This window comes from Miniopterus natalensis, chromosome 19 (assembly GCF_054644295.1).
Source record: "Miniopterus natalensis isolate mMinNat1 chromosome 19, mMinNat1.hap1, whole genome shotgun sequence".
Lineage (NCBI taxonomy): Eukaryota > Metazoa > Chordata > Mammalia > Chiroptera > Miniopteridae > Miniopterus > Miniopterus natalensis.
The window spans coordinates 36,658,109-36,678,343 of NC_142099.1; the positions used below are offsets into that span (position 1 = coordinate 36,658,109).

The 20,235-nt window shown below is 39.8% G+C and overlaps 2 protein-coding genes across 6 annotated transcripts in view; one reads left to right on the forward strand and one right to left on the reverse strand.

Annotated features, from left to right (window-relative positions):
• The window catches only part of DCAF6 (DDB1 and CUL4 associated factor 6), a 73,075-nt gene extending 67,252 nt beyond the window's left edge, over window positions 1-5,823 (reverse strand). For 2 of the 5 annotated variants that reach the window (XM_016202365.2, XM_016202363.2), the window contains exon 1: window positions 5,265-5,820. In XM_016202365.2, the coding sequence (XP_016057851.1) occupies window positions 5,265-5,361 (97 nt within the window). In that variant the 5' untranslated portion in view covers window positions 5,362-5,820. Of the gene's footprint in view, window positions 1-4,102; window positions 4,121-5,264 lie in introns of those variants that run through there. The other 3 variants (XM_016202367.2, XM_016202366.2, XM_087827965.1) reach the window with 3 other exon arrangements.
• Window positions 5,824-6,245: 422 nt separating this feature from the next.
• Window positions 6,246-19,774, forward strand: MPC2 (mitochondrial pyruvate carrier 2). The gene is made up of 5 exons (XM_016202362.2): window positions 6,246-6,547; window positions 11,474-11,514; window positions 16,823-16,907; window positions 17,633-17,744; window positions 19,455-19,774. The coding sequence occupies exons 1-5, from the start codon at window positions 6,439-6,441 to the stop codon at window positions 19,489-19,491; spliced, it is 384 nt and encodes a 127-aa protein (XP_016057848.1). The 5' UTR covers window positions 6,246-6,438; the 3' UTR covers window positions 19,492-19,774.
• The last annotated feature ends 461 nt before the right edge of the window (window positions 19,775-20,235 follow it).

Consider the following 20,235-nt stretch of genomic DNA (forward strand, 5'->3'; position numbering starts at 1 on the left):
CGTATCTGATAAGGACCTGTATCAAGAATATGTGTAATCTATTGATACATGTGGAATCTAAAGAACGTAATAAACTGATGAACAGAATAGATTCAATGACATGAAAGCATGATCAGACTGAGGAATCTCAGAGGGAAGGATGGCGGGGGTGGGGAAGTAGAGAGGGAAGAGATTAACCAAAGAATTTATATGCATATGTGCATAGCCCAAGGACACAGACAATGGCGTGGTGAGGGCCTGAGAAGGGGGGTAGGGTGGGATAGAATGAGTCATTGGAGGCAAAGAGGGACATCTGTAATATTTTCAAAAACAAAAAAAAAATTTTTTTAAAAGAATATGTAAAGAATTCTTACATTGGCAAATCTGAACATTTAGCCAAAGTGAATGGGTGGCAAATAAACCATGAAAAAATACTCAACATCACTAATCGTGGGGATTAAAATCAACTGCAAATTAAAATGATAATAATGTACCTCTACGAACCTACTAGAAAGGCTAAAATTAGAAGGACTCACAATGCCAAGTGCTGATGAGAATATGGAACAGGGTGCTCAAACACTGCTGGTGGGAATGCCATGTGGTACAGTTACTGGAAAATAGTCTAGCGGTTTCTTGCAAAGTTAAACACACTTATACAATTCAGCAATCCCACTGTAGGTCTTTACCCAATAAATGAGGATTTAAAAGTGTCCTGCTCTAGCTTTATTTTCCAAGGTATAAATAAAAAGTTTCCATATTAGCCATCAGCAGTGTTTAAAAAAAGGTTTTAATCTGCTGTAAGTACTTGGGAACCCCCGCCACCCTAACCTTGAAGTCAACAAAATTCAATTACAGTTATAAAAACATACACACCATCTAGTATAGTTTTACACACCTCAAGAGGAGACTCATCAGTGGATATTCTCCTGGGTCAACACCAACATTTTCAACATGATAAAGAACAGAAATTAAAATGTACCCCCACCTAGTAAGGCTAAGTCCCATTCATAGGACCTTTTATTTCAGTTGTTTGTGTGTTATCTCAAGTTGCCATGTGTATGTACTTTTACTGTGGATCGGGTCAAAACATTTGCAAAACACTGACCTAAAACCTAACTGTAACACAAGTTCTGTGCTACCAAAAGCTCTTATCCCTTCTAAGCACGTTCACTTTATACCAGGAAGGGATGAAATCCTCAGCAGAGAGACCCTGTTGGCTGTATCTATGATAGATAACATGCCTCTGGTGGTCTTATCTTCAAGAATTAGCATATTCTGTTTGATGTGTTTTTCATATTTGACATTTGCACTCCTAAAATCAGACATTTTCCGATTTTCAGAGATTTCAAGACTAAAGAAACAAAATATAGATTTCCACTAACTTTTTCCCAGTAGCTAACAAGGAGACAAAGTCAGAATTTACTGACCCTCATATACTAAATTGTAACTTGGCACACATTGTGGATTTGGTAAATATGAATGTAGATGTAATTTAGGATGTAATTCAGGATGTGCCAAAAACGGGGAACATCTGTAATACTCTCAAAAGTAAAAATTAATTAATTAAAAGAGTAAATGTAAAATTATCCATTCCAAAACATACTGACTTTAATAATATTCAAACACTGTCTTCCTCCTAATCCCCTTACAAAAAAAGATTTCAATCTCTACTGTAAAGTTGTCATGGACTGCCTGCTATATACCTCCCCTCCCCAAATTCCTCTCTTGAAATCCTGATCCCCAAGGTGGTGATATCAAGAAATGGGATCTTTGGGAGGTGAGTGGGATTAGATTAGGGCTTTTCTAAGAGACCCCAAAGAAGTAGCTAGCCCCTTCTGCAATATGAGGTTACAATGCATAGATGGCTATGCACCAGGAAGCAGGCTCACCAAACAGAATCTGACCATGTGAACACCCTATCTCAGTCTTCCAGCCTCCAAATTTGTTAGAAATCAATTTCTCTTGTTTATAAGCCACCCAGTTTATGGCATTTTGTTACAGCAGCCTATACTGACCAAGACACTGCCTAATCATAATTCAAATATTTTATATCAAACATTTTATGCATTATAGCAAATAGCTTCTTCAAAAAATTTAATATTACTTTTGTGGATTACCATCCTTTAATTTAGAGGAGTTAGAAAGTGTCAATTCAAGTTGTAGACAAGTCTGTCTAAAATGAGAAAAATATGGATAGAGGAAATGTACAGAAATTTTGTTTCTTTTATGAGCAATGTTTATCTTTATAAAATTATATATGCACTAAAATGTGTGGCTAATAAGTTATAACAATCACTGAATTCCAAAGCACTCCCATACAGCTATACAGCATGTTGATAAACTCTGAAATACTTAAACCTACAGGTGTCTCTAATTCGGGACTTTGACAATTAGTGTTTAAAAAAATAAATCCTACACTGAAATTTACATCAGGTTCGTAGAGATGACAATCCCTGTTCTATTGACTCAATCCATGCTCTATTAGTTCAGATGAATTTGGGGGCTATAACTAAACATACTTTTTCTCCTAATAACATATGACAAATTATCTTCATTCCCACAATGTAAAAGTATGTTTAGTGAACTGTAATTTTCTTTCATGGGAGGAAAAGAGATAATTAGCCAAATTTAAATAAAATGAGCAACAAAGCTTGACTACTACCACTGAAAAGATACATTCTATGGTAAAATAATTTGAAATGCAAATGTCATAAGGAAAATCTGTCAATTCATTCTCTCCCAATATCACTGTTATTTAACGATAATTGATTTTTAGAAATACAAATAATGGAAATAAATCAGAAATATAATTAACCTGCCCGGCCGGGCGTGGCTCAGCGGTTGAGCGTTGACCTAGGATCCAGGCCATCAGGGTTCGACTCCCGGTCAAGGCACATGCCCGGGGTTGTGGGCTCGATCAATGACTCTCTCATCATTGATGTTTCTATCTCTCTTTCTCCCTCTCCTGTCCTCTCTCTGAAATCAATAAAGATATATTTTAAAAAAAGAAAAAAAGAAATATAATTAACCTACAATACTATAGATAATCAAAATGTTTAAATCTCAAAAATGGGATCTATTTACTTTCTAAAACCCTTGGACTAGGACTTTTTAAAAGGAAGGCTTTATATGAGTACTTCAAAATATCATTTTAAAACTCTCATTAATTCAGGCACTACTAACGTGGATTTTGCTGTTTCCTGAATGTTAACCCAAGATTAGTACTGTAGTGTCGAAGAACTGGAAAAATGAAGGCCAAGAAATTACAGGCTATTTTCATACTTAGAAAACCACTCTGAAAGGAAGCTGTTCAGAGAATGTGCTAATTATAAAGTATTTATTATTAGCACATTTCAAATATTATTTAAGATGAAGAACACCTTGTGTGCAAACACATATATTTGAAAATCTATCACTTAGACATTCTACTAAAGACAGGAGACTCCAGCCCTGGCGAGTGTGGCTCAGCAGTTAGAGCTTTGGCCCATACACCGATCTTGGGTTCGATTCCCTGTCAAGGGCACTACCTGGGTTGCAAGTTCAATCCCTGTCCCGCTTGGGGCTTATGGGTTGGGGTGAGTGTGGGAGGCAGCCAATTGATGTTTCTCTCTCTCTCTGCATTCCTCCCTCCCTTCCACTCTCTGAAAAGCAACAGAAAAAACATCCTCAGGTGAGGATTAACAAACAGCAACAAAAAGACAGGAGACTCTTACTCTTCAATTTTCCTCCGCCCAACACAAACTTCACTCCATTGGGAGTTAGAATAGGAAGGGGGGGAAATGTAGGGTTTTAATTTTAATTGACTCTTTCATAGACACAGCTGAACTAACTGAACCAGAAGAAAACATTATATGTAAACCTATATGTGTTTCTGTAGAATGAACAGATCTATTTTTACTGCCATATCAAGGTCTTTTAAGATGTAGTGTAGAAAAAAAAAGTTGGAAAAAAATGTTTACAGTATAACGCCATACATGCTGGTCTCTCTCTCTCTCTTTCTCTCTCTCTCTCTCTCACACACACACACACACACAACTATTAACACCTCTACGTGCACATATGTGCTGGTAAGAATGCAAAGAAAAAGGTCTGGACAAATATTCAGGAAACATAATATTGTTACCTCCAAGGATGTGTGTGTGAAATTGGAATGGGAAGGATCACAGGGATTATTGCTTCATTTTTATTAAGTTTTTATAAGGAGAATGTATTCATATGTCCCTTGAGACACTAAAAAAAAGAAAAAAGAATAAGAAAAAAAATGCTTCCAGTTTTTCTAAAATAATTTATAAACCAGATCTGTTAGGTGTAACAAGATTCATTTTCTTTTATTGACTTGAAGTCAAAACCAAATGACATCCAGAAAGACTTAGCCACCAAAAAGTGACAAAATTGGAAAGAAAAAAAAATTAATGCTGTCCTCAAATAACAAAGGAAGAATAAAGAGGAATGATAAGATTGCACAAGAAGAAACACCACCAAAAGACCCATACTCAAAGTCCTCTTTTAAGATAGTGATAGTGGACTTTTTGGTTAGTGAAGACGTGACCTAGAATCCCCACAAAACCACTTTATCCAAAACGGAAAAATAGTGGAAGCTGTTCCCTCTAGCATTGAAGGCTGTTTTTAGAAAGCTGAACTAAGAGTCAGAAAATGCCAAGTGTGTTTTGCAGGGGTGGGAATGGGAACGTGAAACCCTACACCTCCTTGAGGCGATCAGAACCAACTGAAGAGCGGTCGCACGGGGAGCTCGAGGGGGTGGGGACAGCTCGGCGACCACTTTTAGGCTCTGGCCCGGAGCCACGGGACAGTCTACGCGGAGCTGTGCCGAGCGTGAAGTCCCCGCGGGTGGTCGAGTCGCGGCCGACACCTGAACCCTCCCGAGATCGAAGGGGAGGGGGTGTCAGCAGAAACTCCGGCTCTGGTCTGACAGGGGAGAGCGCCGGAGACGAGCAGGAGCGCCAACTTTCGCTCCAAACGCTCCCGGAGGCCCGCCAAGTCCAGTCCCGAGCCCCACTCCAGAGGCGACCCCAACACCTCTCCTGGCCGGTGGCGCCCGCCCCCGCGAAGAAAACCCGGCCAGGGCGGCGGCTGGCAGCACGCGAAGGGGCTTGGCCGTGGAGCGCAGGGCTCGGGGTCCGTCAGCCGAGGTCCACCCAGGGGCCCCAGTATCTCGGGGGCGCCAGGGCCGAAGCGCTGTCCCACCGCCAACAGCCCGGACCGCGGCCCCCTCCCCCACCTCTGGGCGGCGACCTTAGCGCCTCCGCCTCGGGGCCCCCGCTCACCCAGGTAGCGGCTCCGCAGCCGGGACGGGTCCTCCAGCCCGAGGGACCTTTTCCTCACGTCCCACAACAGGTGTGGGCAGGAGCCACCCCGAGACATGGCTCCGCCGGGCCGGGGTGGGAGGGGAGCCCACCGCGTGGGGGAGGGGACGGGGGAGGGGACACGCGATCAGCCCCCGAGCCGGACTGGCACCATCCGCGCTCCGGGCCTCGCGAGCGGGCTACGCGACTTAGATGGCGGCGGCTCCTTCGCCCCCGAAGCCCGGCCGCACCGGGGCCCGAGCTCGCCTCATACTCTCCTCAGACTACCCAGAACATCCAGAGACCAGCAACAGTCCCCTCCCTCGGCCCCTCCAACGGGAGGCGGAGGAGGAGGCGGAGGCGGAGGCTGCCGCGACTCCGCCCCCTCCGCGTTCTCACTACCCTCCCGGCCAAGCTTTCTCGCGAGATGACGACCATCCCGGGGACTGAGGCCGCTCGGCGCCAAGGCTACCCGCACCCTAGGGAACCGGGCTCAGGCCGTTGCAGCCACATCCTTCATTCTGTATGGGTAAACAGGAAGACAGAAACAGCAGCTGAGATCTGAAGTCTCTCGCTCACGAGTTTCATTCCAAAGGAAACAAGAGAGTTGTGCGCCGTCATCTTTAGTTGGGGCACGGAAGGCCCGACAAGCCCATTTTAACTACGGGCCTCCTTAATCAAAATGAAAGGGTTCAGAGCAGGTGCAGCTTCACTTTCCCTCCTCCAACATGGCCCCGAACACTGGAAGGAGAAATGGGAGGGTCGCTCTGGGCCCCGCCCACGCCGCGGGGCAGGCCAATCATCGTAGCAGCTCCGCTTGCGCAGGCGCGCTGCCGCAGGACTTCGGAGGGATCGCTGGTGCGATTCCTCTGGCCTCGGTTGCCATGCCTCCTCCTTGTTGGCTGCAGCAGGGCCGAGGGCCAGCCCGGGGCGGGCCGTCGCAGAGCCTCCGCCTCCTCGGCCTTCTCCGGGCCCCGGCCCGTGGGTGATTCGCGGGGGGGGGCAGGCTGAGCGGCGGCGGGAAGAGCACCCTAGGGAAGAGAAGGACGCGAGGCCCTGAGGGGGGGGACAGTGACGAGCTCCCCTTCGTCGTCAGCCGGGAACCAGTACGCAGCCACCCACCCGCCCGCCGGGCCACGATCCCTAGTCCGCAGAGATGTCAGCTGCCGGCGTCCGGGGTCTGAGGGCCACCTACCACCGGGTCCTCGATAAAGTGGAGCTCATGTTGCCTGAGAAATTGAGGCCGCTCTACAACCACCCGGCAGGTAATGCACCGGAATGGCTCCCGCCGAGACCTTGCGTCGGAGGCCCGAGGACACCTCCGTCTCTGGAGGCGTCACCTACACCCCCGCCCTCCCTCTCCACTGAATGCGTCTGCTTTCCACCCTCCCTGCAGTTCCCTTTGCCTCGTCCACCATCTCTCACCAACCTTGACGACCTTTGTCGCACTCCATCCTTCGGGCGCGACTGAAACCCGGTCCGGGCTTCTGGGCTTGATCCTGCCGCATTTCCGCGGCCCCGAGGGGTCTGGCCGCCAGAACACCCCATCTCCCCGCCTTCCCTCCCGAGCGTTTGTCGCCCCGGGCGGTTTGGGGGAAAGGTCACGCCGCCTTCAGGTCCAGCCGGCAGAGCCCGGCTTCAGAGTCATTGTCATGCCTCGCCCCTTGGGTCTAGCTTGTCTAAGTCTGTCCTTTGTGAAATTCCTGAGCGAGCTCCCCCTGCACCGTTTTGCGTGGACACACCTGGATTTCATCCCGCTGTGCCCCTTCCTGCAGGTGTGACCTTGGGCGAAACCCTAGATCTCTCCGTTTTTGTAAAATGGTCAAGGTTAAATATAACATACAGGTTTGATTGTTCGTTCATGCTCAGTAAATGCTTGCGCTCTCTCTTGTCCTGTTGGAACACAGTGTTCTGTGGTTGAAAAAATGTATTTCTGTACGAAACTGGAAGATCCCAGTCCCTCCCACTCTATTTATGATCTGGAATTCTCTATAAAATGGGCAGTAATAATACTTAGTTCGCTGGGAACGAAAGCAGACCTCTTTCATGCCTTAGAGTTTGCAGACGGGAAAAATCTGCTAGTTGAAATACTGAAGTGCAACCTTTACTAAAAGGGACCCTTTTAGCTAACTCTTCTCTGCACTTGGCCTCATTAGGAGAATTCACTATTCCTCCCCAGAAAAGGGCTCTCTGGAGTCTGAGCTGGTTATCACTAAATCTGATTTCGTTTGATAGTGGAATGAACTGTATTTGGGGATTATACTTGAGTATGATGGTATTTACTGCAGTATGTATTGTACCCATTATAAAATTGATCTTTAAGGAGAGGTTTTTATTGCCGAAGAAGTTTATCTAGTTTGCCTTTTAGTTTCTTCCAGTATGCAAATGTTTGGAATTCTGCTGTGTTTCATGGCAAAGATGTCAGGAGGGAGGTTGGGCAATGCTTCTGTAATAGTCTGGGCTTTAGTCTCGACTGAACTCTGTAGTGTCAATTCTGACCCTCTTCAGCTTTGTGTCTGGGCTGTAGGACAAGGACGGGGTAGAGGAGGAGCAATTTTAAACTATTTTAATATCAGCGTAGTTTTATAGTGATCTTTTCCAAGGCCTTGGCTTTAACCACCCACCATCCTTGCTTGTAATACTTTATTCAACTCTCAGAATGAAGAGGAGTTACCTTTTATTTGTAGATTGTGCATTTCATCTGGATATTCCTGAATTAGATGAGTTATTGTCATCCCTTGTCTGTACAGTGGAAGGAGCATAGGCTTTGAAGCCAGACACACTAGGTTTGAATCTTGACTGTGTGACCTTGGCCTTAGAACCCCCAGGCCTTAGCTTCCTAATCTATAAAATCAGGAAAATAATTATCACCATTTAAGGATTGTTATGAAAATTAAATGACAAAGTATGTAAAACATGTAGCAGAGTGTTTGCACTTACTCTCAAGGAATGTTCATTCTCTCCCATCTAAGCTTTTAGCCAATAGGCAGAGAAAGAATCTATCACTGCAAAATGAATTGTGATTAGAAAGTTGTAGGCACACCAATGTAAAACTAGAGAAGCATGAAAAATGTAACTGTTGATGCATTAGTAATGAATAAAATCTGAGGAAATACTGATTATGTTCCAAGAGTTATTAGACTGAATCCTCAAGCTTTTGCATACTATTTTGCAGAATAGTGTGTTATTGAATCATCCCCATTTAAATATTAGGCTGGATTCGCATACTGGAGGTTTTTACAAATCTGTGCAAAGCTAGGACCTTAATAGTTGGATAGCATACATTATTGATTCTAAATTTTTGAAATTTAATTTTATCAGTGACAAGTCATGTTCTTACTGTAAAATCAGAATAGCTTCAGCACAAATAAAAATAAGTACTTTTGGGCAGTCAATATTTGTGTCACAGAGTAACCTTTACAAAATCTAAGGATAAAGGACTAAAGAACATTGAGGGATGTCAAAGAGTAAACCGTAGAGAAATAGTATGAGGGGTAGGAAGAGGTAACGGAAAGCATTCAGTTAGAAACTTTACTTTTGGGACGGAGTGAACTCTTCAGCGCAGTATTTGTGTTTATGTATGTCTGCCTGTTTATAAAGTCACTTACTCCGTTCCAAGAAGAAAGTCTTTTCTTAGGGAGAGAATTATACATACAATAAATGACACAGTTTCTGGGTAGAATTTATGTATTTCATTAACAGTAATTCCTCTCAGATAAGGAAATTAGGAGGTAAATTTATGTCATTTTATCAACAGGTTCATCAAAGTTCATCAAGGCAACTAGATTGGTGAATTTGTTTGAAAATGTTTATCTGTTACAGATTTGGTTATGATATTCCCTTGCAGAATTTCTCACATTCTTCTATGAAAGTTTGAACTTTAAAAATCAGTTTCAGTTTCAAAATAAGACGAACCTATAACAACACAAAAGATAATGACCATTACATTTTTTTTCTGTATTTCCTGTTATGCTTGAGAATGGTTTATAGCTTTAAATATACATATACATATTTTTTGAATACTTGTTCGATATTTTCAGACTGTCAGTATTTGAGGCCTTTTTCAACTTCTAGGAGTGGACTTCTAGGAAACAAGATGAAAATTGTTAATTGTTAGTTAATTCTTTGCCTGAAAGAATGTGCTTTTATATCTGATGGGGATACATTTCCCTCATTTTGGACTCCAAATTAAATTTCTTATGAGACAATTTTTATTTAATATATTTCAGCAGTTCAGATTTTCTACCCAGTCGAGTTTTTTCATGCCTCATAATGAATGTTAGTTAGGTACCCTGCTAGTTTATACTTCCACTTATCTTGATTTTAAGGTATTGTAATCACTTCAGGCATCATAGTAATTTGTCTCTTTTTTTTTAATGAATTGTTGTGTTTTAATGAACAGCTGTGAGAACAGCTATGTTATTATGTAGAACATAAACCTGGTTTTTCCAGGTCTAGAATGACACATGTGACACTGTGTTGTTACTGTTTGAGCATGTCTGTTGAAACTTTGCTTTAGAAATTCCAAGTAAGATGGAATATTTTATCATTACCATGACCACTATTGGTTGATTGCTTTTTTCAGGAAGATAGCCTCTGAACCTGAATTCTAACATGTTTAAATTTATTTGGCTTATTTACTCTTAAAGTAGAAAATGGTTAGCTAAGATAAATTGGAAGGGTGAGCTAAAATTAGTTTTCTTTGAAATTTTTGTTGACCCATTGTATGATCACAGGTAGCACTAGCCTTTTCCCCCTTTTTTTAAACAATGAAGAAAACACTGATTTGCATTTATAGAAACACTGATTATTTTTGTCATTTGTCAGCCTCATATTTCAGGAAAATTCAGAATTTGGAATGTAATATATATATTTGCTACTGATATTTTTAAATTCAGTACTTAGCAGTTGTTAAACTAATGTGGAGTTTGCTTTGTACTTTAAAATCATTCGCTGAAATATTCATACCTCTCCTAGTCCAGCTCTAGCAACCATAGTTATTTATTTATTTATTTATTTATTTATTTATTTATTTATTTATTTTATTATTTTTTTTTTTTAGAGAGAGAGATCTATTTGTTGTCCCACTTTTTTATGCATTTATTGATTGGTTCTTACATGTACCCTGACTGGGGATCGAACCCACAACTTTGGCATGTGGGGACGGCCCTCTAGCCAACTGAGCTACCCAGCCAGGGCCACCATAGTCATTTTTGAAGCTTTTGTTTGGTTTGGTTGGCAAGACAGAGGCAGTTAGTTAATATTTTAAGACTATCACCTAGCTCAGGGCACTTGTTAATAAGTGCAAAACAGACAAACCTGCTGAACAGCCTGCCTGTTCATTAACCCTGAAGTGTCAACGACTTAAGCTAGTGAAGAAACCAGAATCTAGAGGCATTGCTTAGGAAACAGGCATCAGTTTTGAAACAGGAAGCAAGGAGTCTGTTGGAAAGCTGAAAGCCAGAGAGTAACACATGCTGGATTACCCTTAGCGACGAAGCCAAGCTTCGTGCAGGGATGAAAAATGAATTTAGTAATTCATCCTGCCTGTGTTCAGAGACTGTATATGACAAAGAAAAATGAACCAGGTGTGATGATAGGAATCCCAGAAGCTCAAGCTAAGTAGAATAACCAGAGTTGACAAGATTGACTTACGGGATCAGTGTGTCACACCTCAGACTTGTGGGGACAATTTTCAGGACACAAAGAGGGGAGTGGCATGGTCTGAGAGAAGAGTGGTAAGTGTAAGGCTAATGCAGCCCTGATATAAAGGGATCCTAATGTCCCTGAAGATGAGTGAATATCAGACTCTAGCCTTGGGTATGAAACAGCATCAAGGCAGATCTGTCATTTCCCCAACCTGAAGTTATCTATGTGTGAGCTAACATTAAGTTCCATGTTCAAGGCAAAGCACAGGGAATTATTTCCAAAACCATCTCTGTTATACTATAGCTAATTTTGTTAACAGATCACAAAAATACAAATAATTGACTGGGAGAGCAAAGCAACTTGTATGAAAGATTGATATTATGGCGACTTCTAAAGGTCAGCTTATTACAGAGTATGCAGAAAACAGAAAAATGATTAGAAGTACAGTGATAAATCTTTTAAGTTTTTAAAATGTGGTGATGGCTGTTAAAAGATGTATAAAATTGGTTTATTCCTAAATTTTCCTTTTCTTTTTTTTTCAGGTCCCAGAACAGTTTTTTTCTGGGCTCCAATTATGAAATGGGTAAGTCTTGAGTTTTTACAGAAGCTACTGAAAAAAATTCTCCTATAGGAACTTGCTCATTTGATATAACTTTTATGAAGGATGTACTTTTAAATATTCATGGTATGCCTCTAAATGATGTCAGGCAAAGATTCTCAGATGTATAGTTTTTGGGGGTTTTTAAACTCCGTTGATTAGGCGGCCTAGGAACATATTTGTTATCAAAACACAATTGTGAGCCCTAAGAACATGAAACTTGATTCTAAAATTTTATGACTAAGTAAAACATTAAACTAGTTAGAACCCTCCTCCCCAAATTAACTGAAGATAGACCAAAGCAGAGGCAAGGAAGGTTAGCCTCAAAAAGTAGTGGGATTTATCCAAGGATGTATGTTAACATTTGGTGATAGAATCTAGTACTTCTGACTCCAAATGCTGCTGTCAGGAATGGTGGACAAGTGTCTGTTCTAGTCCTTGCTTTCAGCTCTTTTGGGTTATACTAGAAGTGGATTTGTTGGATCATATGGTAATTCTATATTTAATATTTTGAGGAACTACCGTTTTTTACATCTTTAGCTATAAAATGACAAGATTAGATGAGTGGTTGAAAGCTGTATTTTAGAGAGAACTAGAGAGCAGCTCTTTTTTATATTTATATATGGAGAAAAGGTCCCATCAATTTTTTTAAAAAGTTTAAATATATCGCCTTTGATGATTATGCTTACACTCTAAGCATTCAAATATAGTGTGAAATGCCAAAAAAACAAACAAAAACCCCCAAAAAACCATACTAATGGAAGGTACATTATTTCCTTCCTCCTCTCTCCCTACCACACTTAAAATTATATAATAATTATATATCTATGAAGTGGAATTGATTACTGAAGTACTGCTTCTACCACCATTATTACAAGAATAAGAATGACTTAATCTACTTACCATAAATTTTGTGTACTCTTTGACCTCAAATTTACCACAATTTGGTACTTTATTGATTTTATTAATAGCTTTTGTGTTTCTTTGACCTGGTCCACCAGTATTTTGAAACATTGACAGTATCAGATACTCATAAGTGCCTTCCTGTCTCCTTTAAAAACATCTATTTTAAGTTCATGTTGAAATCAACATAGCCTCCTGGTGACTGCGTAGCAAAGAAACTTCTGTGTCTTGTTCGCTGATGGGGAGACTTCTTTTGCTAGGTGTTTACTTTATGTGCAATGTGTGTTCTCCTAGAGCATTTGGTAATTAATCTGTGAGAGTCTGTACATGACATAAAAATTGCTGCTGCCAGCCATATGTGTTCTATGTGAAGAATTTCAGACTTTACCTCTTCAGACATTTAACTGTGGTGGAGTCCTTAGCCATTTTAATTGAAACCAAAGAATTAATCATAAAGATTGTACCTTAAATATTTTATTTTAACTTAAAGAATATAAATATGTGTTTGTTTGCCAATCATCTACTATAAGGCCAAAGCTTTATTTGTGTGTGGATCCACTGATTTTGAGTTCCATATCTATGTTGGGTGAATTATACCATAGTGCATCTCATGTAATTTCCAGTTTAGTTTTCTTTAAAGCAGAGCAAGTTCATGGACACTTTCATAATAGTGTGACAACAGAAGCCTGCTAGATTTGTATGGCTTTCCCTCAAAATTTTTTTATGTCTGTCTTATTGACGCCAAATTTGACAGTAAGTTTTAACAACTTGCTTTAACTCAGTCTTTTCAAAACAGTCGCTTGAGTTTTCATAGAAAAAACAACTCTCTTTGTATTTCACCTCTTTACCCTATAGACCATTAAATTATGTAATGAGTAAAACTGGCATAAATAGGTTTGAGGACAAACACAGTGACTTGATAAGAATACAATTCAACGGGAGGAACCAAAAATGCATGCATGTGAAATATAGGATAAACAGCCCACTAGCCTTGAGTATTCATCATGCATGGGCATCTGTTGGCCCTTAACAGGAGGAGTGGAGATCATTGACCAGGCTGGGAAAATTATTATGTGAAGGTCAGTTCAGAGAGTGTCTTTATTTTTGTTCAAAATCTTTTTGTATGGACTGAGCTATACTTAGCTGTTGAACAGTATGCCACTTGGTGTAGCTAATTTTTCTATGTTCTCTTCCCCTTATGAATAAATCAGATTTTCAGATAACCCATACATATTTTAATTTTAATTTAATTTTATTTTTAGAGAGTGGAAGGTAGGGTGGGGAGAAACATCAATGTGAGAGAGACACATCGATTGGTTGCCTCCCACAAACGCCCCAACCCTGCGACTGTGGTACATGCCCTTGGTCAGAGTCGAACCCGGAACCCGCTAGTCCATGGGCTGACACTCTAACCACTGAGCAGAACTGGCCAGGGCAACCCATACATATTTTTAATACCTGTCTATTTGTTCTTTCAGCAGGAACTACTTCTGTAGATTGATTCAATTTAAAATCTTGAGGGCTGTGCTACTGTGAGCATTTTGGAATTGGAATATTCTATAGTGGTATTTCATTTTTTAAACATTCCTCTAAAAGTATCATATGACTTTTTTTAATAAATGAAAAAATATTGAAAAAAAGGAAGGAAGGAGAGAGAAGGAAGGAAGGTTGATTGACTTATACTATCGATGAGTATCCCACCCAGTAGAGATAATCAGATGCAAGAATTGTGAAGCTGGGCTTTAGACATTTGAAAACCATTTTAAAATTTGTTTACTGATGCCAAACCTTCTACAATAAAATACGTTATCTCATATTTAATCATCACCAAAAAATATCAGAGAAATAAATAGTATCAGCATTTTTCAGGTAAGGGTACTGAGGATCAGAGAACTAGCTGAGAATGTTGTTGTATGGACTGGGTTATCTTTAACTCATTAGAGTCAGGATTTGAACCTCCAGGTCTGTTTGACTCCAAAGTCTATGCTCTTAAACACTAACAGGACTGCCTTTACTGTGGATCTATCTATGGTCAGGGAGTATTTTGTATAATCTTGTGGCATACTCTGAGCACTCTCTGAATGTACAGTTCTATTTTCTGAATGAATGAAGTTCAGAATAAAGATGAAAAGGAAAACGGACCATCTGCCGTTGATCCTTAGACTAGTAATGCAGGAAAGGCTATGAAAACTAATATTCCTTTATCTCTGCTGCTCTAAAGATGTAAGCTGCTATTGTTTTTGTTAATATTTTTCAAGCACTGTGCTAAATACTTTTCTTTTTTTAATCCTCACCTGAGGATATTTTTTCAGTTGCTTTTCAGAGAGAGTGGAAAGATAGGGGGAGGGGAGAGGGAGAGAGAGGGAGGGAGGGAGGGAGGGAAGGGAGGGAGGAAGGAGGGGGAGGGGAACATCAGTGTGAAGGGACATATTGATTAGTTACCACCTGCACATGGATTGAGCCTGCAGCTGAGGTATGTGCCATTGACCGGAATCAAACCTCAGACCCTTCAATCCGCAGGCTGATGCTCTAACCACTGAGCCAAACCGGCTAGGACTGAGCTAAATACTTTTAAAGCATATTATCTCATTTAATCATATATCACTTTTGTAAGGGTAGCTATTAATATTCTTATTTCATACATGAGGAATTTAAAAGTGTTGTGTAACTTGACCAAAGTCACATAGCTAGTAAGTGACAGAGATTAGACTCACAATGAGATTTTCTAAAAAGGGGTAGAGTGATATACAAGTAGAAAAGGATTTTTTTAGAAATATGAGAAATGGAGCTCAAGATGTTTGTGGGAGAGAGCGATTACTAACGTCCCAGAAACAAAAAGTGTATACTGTGAGCATAATGAAGTCATGATCGCTGATTTCTTCCAAAAGAAAATGCTAGAATATAGCCTTAGTCCTCATAGATCTAGTCAGCAAGCCCTAGTGGAATACATGGGCCCAGTAGAATAATCATAGAAATCAGTCCCTTTCTTCCCCTCTACAATGGCAGCATTCCACTCTGCAAAACTAAAACAGATGACATGGAGAAAACGTACATTGAGACCTGGAAAAAAAATGTAGGGGGGGGTGATTAGGAAGCATTTGGGAAGGAAATCAGAGGACTGTGGGTGACGGGTGACAAGAAGAAAGTAGTAGTGTTGGCCATGATTTACCTCTCGTTATACGCCTGTAGTTAACCATTAGCCCCTTTTTAAACCAGAGTAATTGCTTTCTTGAACTACTGACTTCGTTCAATCCAAACTATTTGAATTTGGCTTAAATTTGTGTATAAATTCACAAGTATATATATGTTCTATTTAGGAACAAAAACCCTTTGCTGATTTACATTTTTCATGCAACAGCATCTTTTAGAAACTCAATAAAATCTGCAAATAATTTCTTAAAAACATGATAACATATTTAGGATTTGATTTAAAATACTTAAAGGGGAAGAAAGAGAGGTAAAGCCAATGTGGCAAGTCCTCTTAATTGTTGACGCTGGGTGACAGGTCTGCAAGGCTTCTCTCATACTCTGTGTAGGTTTGAATTTTTCTTCAGTGAGTTATTTTAGCACATGCTCTAATGTCCTCAGTAGAGTAGCATAACTAATATTCTAGTGAAGACTCCTTACTAAATTTGTGAATGGTGCTCGTGGCAGGGGATGAGTGGGGGATTCCATAAAAGACTGTTAAAAACACAGCAGAGAAGAAACCATCTATACTCTGACATTAAAGAAAAACTGTCTAACCAAAAAAATTCTAAAATTCTAACAGCTTTTCTGATACTTCCACTTTTAAAAAAAGAAAAACATTGACAAAAAACTGAAAGGAGGAATCTATACAAATTATCTTAGTTTTCATGCATCCTCCATACCAGTGGTTCCCGACATGTATAAAGAATACATAGCCTGGCTGGCGTGGCTCAGCGGCTAAGCATCTACCTATGATCCAGGAGATCGGGGTTCAATTCCTGGTCAGGGCACATGCCCGGGTTCTGGGCTTGATCCCCAGTGCAGGAGGCAGCCGATCAATTACTCTCATCATCAGTATTTCTAGCTCTCACTCCCTCTCTGAAATCAGTAAAGACATTTTTAAAAAATATATATATAAATTCATATGTGAAAGAAATATCATTTGTAGAACAAATATACACACACACTACTGATTTTCAAAGATATCAGGCTGCTTAATGTTGTTAACAAAATACAGATTAATTCTGAAAGCATTCCTGAATTCATTGTAGCTTTTGTCATGATGCACATTTTCTTAAGGCATGGATACTAAAATTACAGCTGCTATCATTGGAGATCTCTGAAATAACTCTGTTTTATTTAAAGTGAAGAACTATTACTTGATATTTATTGATGCTTTTTTCCTTTCTCTCTGTATTTCCAGGGGTTGGTGTGTGCTGGATTGGCTGACATGGCCAGACCTGCAGAAAAACTCAGCACAGCTCAGTCTGCTGTTTTGATGGCTACAGGTAAATTAAGTGAATATCCTTCACGTTCCATGTAGGATATTCAGTATTTTTATGTAGTTTACATCAGTTTATTTAACAGTTTAATGTTTGGGTTACATACATATACACCCACACAAAGGAATTCACAGTGTCATCTTTAGGAAGTTATTAGATGCAGAAGGCAGAGGAGGAGGAGGGTTGCAGGGAATAGGTATCTGCGTGGGTTTTTGTTTTTTACGTTTTTGCCTTGAGCATAATTTTATAAGCAGGAAAAAAGTTCCAGTTAATATTCACTTGCCCTATAAAGATTTTCTTTGATGTAAGAACTGAGTATTTTGTGTAACACTGAATTATAGCAACTTTATTAAAGACTCAGAGTATAGTTTTTCTTTGCCCTCTGTCCTTCATTTTGTTGTCATAGTCTTATTTATAAGTATTTTATTCTAATATTAAGTGTGCAGATAAGATATGGCAATGGCCCAGCCAGTGTTGCTCAGTGCTGAACGTGGACCCATGAACCAGAAGATAAGGCTTTGCTTCCTGGTCAGGGCACATGCCCGGGTCGTGGGCTCACTCCCCAGTAGGGGGTGTGCAGGAGGCAGCCAATCGGTGATTCTCATCATTGACTTTTCTATCTCTTTCTCCTCTTTCTCTCTCAAAATCAATTTAAAATATATATATATTTTTTAAAAAAGATATTGCAATGGTACCTATGCTTTTTTTAAAAAAAAATTTTGTTTCAACAGGGCTTATTTGGTCAAGATACTCACTTGTAATTATTCCAAAAAACTGGAGTCTGTTTGCTGTTAATTTCTTTGTCGGTGCAGCAGGAGCCTCTCAGCTGTTTCGTATTTGGAGGTAAGAGTATAAAAAAAAAATCTGTCTCAGAAGTCACACAGGTGGCAATACTTTTTTTTTAAGATTCATGTATACTCTTAAGATGGGTATACATCTTTCTGCCTAAAGCAAAAATTTAGCATTTCTAGTAAAGTCTGGGGATTTAAGTTAAAAGTGTTAAACAGTGTGTTTCCTAGGTTTTAAATTCGTGTATTATCTAGATGTATAGATCTTCCATAGAATCTCTGTCATTAAGATAACATACACACTGTATGATATACTAAGTAATTTTCTGAATGAGCCTTTTATCACTTTAAAATACGTTTTTATTAATTTCAGGGAGAGGAAGGGAGAGAGAGAGAGAGAGAAACATCAGTGACGAGAGAAAGTCATTGATTGGCTGCCTCCTGCATGCCCCCTGCTGGGGATCGAGCCTGAAACTGGGCATGTGCCCTGACCGGGAATCAAATCCTGACTTCCTGGTTCATGGATCCATGCTTAACCACTGAGCCATGCTGGCAGGCTATCATTTTCAATTATATATAATAAAGTAGAACTAAAACATAGAGTTACATAATATTGGAAATGATGTTTCCAGTGAGGCTACTGGTTTCATTGGAAAGTGTTCCATGAGCATTGGAAATTTTTTAAACTGCTTACTCAGTCATTAACATTATTGGTCATTGATTGATTAATATTCTGCAATGAGCTCATCCGAGATGAAGGCTCTGGCTTTCTTTGAACCATAGAACCTTTCTAAATTAAAAACAGTGTCATAAATAACAGCTTTCTTTGGCTAAAAAAATTGAATGATCTCAATAAAGAGAAATATTAAGTTATAATTTACATTCCTTACAGAAGGCATTCTGTTCTGTATAGTATGTTTTTATTTCATTCACCTTTACCATACCTAGGTTAATGAGTATCTGTATAATTTAACCTTTTCATAATCATCTAGCACATAGTGGATGGGGGAATGAACAACTCACTCATTGTAGAGTATGCCTCACAACCATTTGAGGACTTACTTATGCAATATAAACTTTAATTTGTACAGTGATTTTATTCACAGAGTTTTTTTCATATGCCATCCTATTTTAACATATTAACTCATGATAGTAGAGCTAAGAGAATGCTAAGTGCCATATGCCATATTCAGAACTATTATTTCTAATATCAGAAATTCAGATACAGTTTGAAAAAAGGATTTTTGGCACCTTTTAGTTACAGTAGCAGATTAGGAGATTTAGCTATAAATACAGATGTTGGGCTCTGGAGCATTTAGTAAAACACTATTGAGTATTTGAATCTGGGCCTTTTGAGAGACATGGGGGGTATGGTAGGTGTCATGGAGGAACTTCCTTCTTGTATATGTCCTGTCCTCTACTCTGTTGTAAGCTGGGAGAAGAGTCGGTGAAGATGTTCATACGTTTTTGTCATGCTCTTGTATAGTTCAAGAGTGAATATAGTCATTAAAATAATACTTCTGTGCAGGAAACTATGTCAGTTAAGGTGTTAAAACTTTTTGGCATCTGGAAGCCAGATGCAGATAAAGTCTGGGTCATTTTCCTTTCTGCCTCTTTCTACCCACAAGGCCTTGGGAAGATTGTATTTACAACTGTATAGCCTCTTGACTAGTGAGAGGGAAGAGATGGAATATGCTTCTCATTCCCTTTTTATTGTATATTTATCTATTGTGATTCATGATTTTTCTTTCTGTTTTCTTTACAGATATAACCAAGAACTAAAAGCTAATGCAAACAAATAAAAGAGCTCCTGATCATCCCAACAACCTAGATGTAGCCATAACCACTGGGACCTAGTTTGATTTGTCATTTGGTTATTGGTAAGGTGAAGCTCCCTGTGCTAATGATTGGAATGCATAAAAAAATTCTAACTTAACTGGGAGCTAGGACTCGATTCAACAGAAAAATAAAGCAAATTATTAACAACAGTGTCTCTCTACATATGATTTAAGAAACTTGTCTATGGATATTAGTAACATTTTTTCCTACTATTTGCTTGTAATAAATCGTAATTGCTCATACATACCCCTGGCTGCCTCTGTTCTAGTCTGCCAGTGTGTGTGTATTTAAGGGCACACACGTTCAAGCGAGTCGAAAGATAGTTGAAAGGTCAAGTGATCTGTTTTCAGTGAAGGATGTGCTAAAAGTAAAAGGAAATAGAGCAAAAGAGAGTGAGAAGTGGGTAGTAGAATGGCTAGCAAAATGACCTCAAACTATTTTAAAATATTTTAACTTGAAGTATCTTGAAGAATTATATTTTACATACCATATGAAATTCTTCCTTTTTACATGAATAATGTAGGATTTCTAAATGTTTGAATTATATTCGGTAACTGATACAATGTGGCAGGAAAAGTTCTAGAGGCAGGCATACCTGAGTTTGAGAGTCAGCTCTATGACTTACAATTTGTGACTTTGGGCAAGTTAAGAAAGTGTCTAGCAGAGCACCTGGGACATAAGTCTGCTTTCTGTAAATGTTTGGGGCT

Bases quoted from the DNA above. Each gene is read 5' to 3' on its own strand.
- MPC2 (XM_016202362.2), top strand. From the start codon at position 6,439: ATGTCAGCTGCCGGCGTCCGGGGTCTGAGGGCCACCTACCACCGGGTC. The intron at 6,548-11,473 runs GTAATGCACCGG...TTTTTTTTTCAG, and splicing joins GCTCTACAACCACCCGGCAG to GTCCCAGAACAGTTTTTTTC. The intron at 11,515-16,822 runs GTAAGTCTTGAG...CTGTATTTCCAG, and splicing joins GGGCTCCAATTATGAAATGG to GGGTTGGTGTGTGCTGGATT.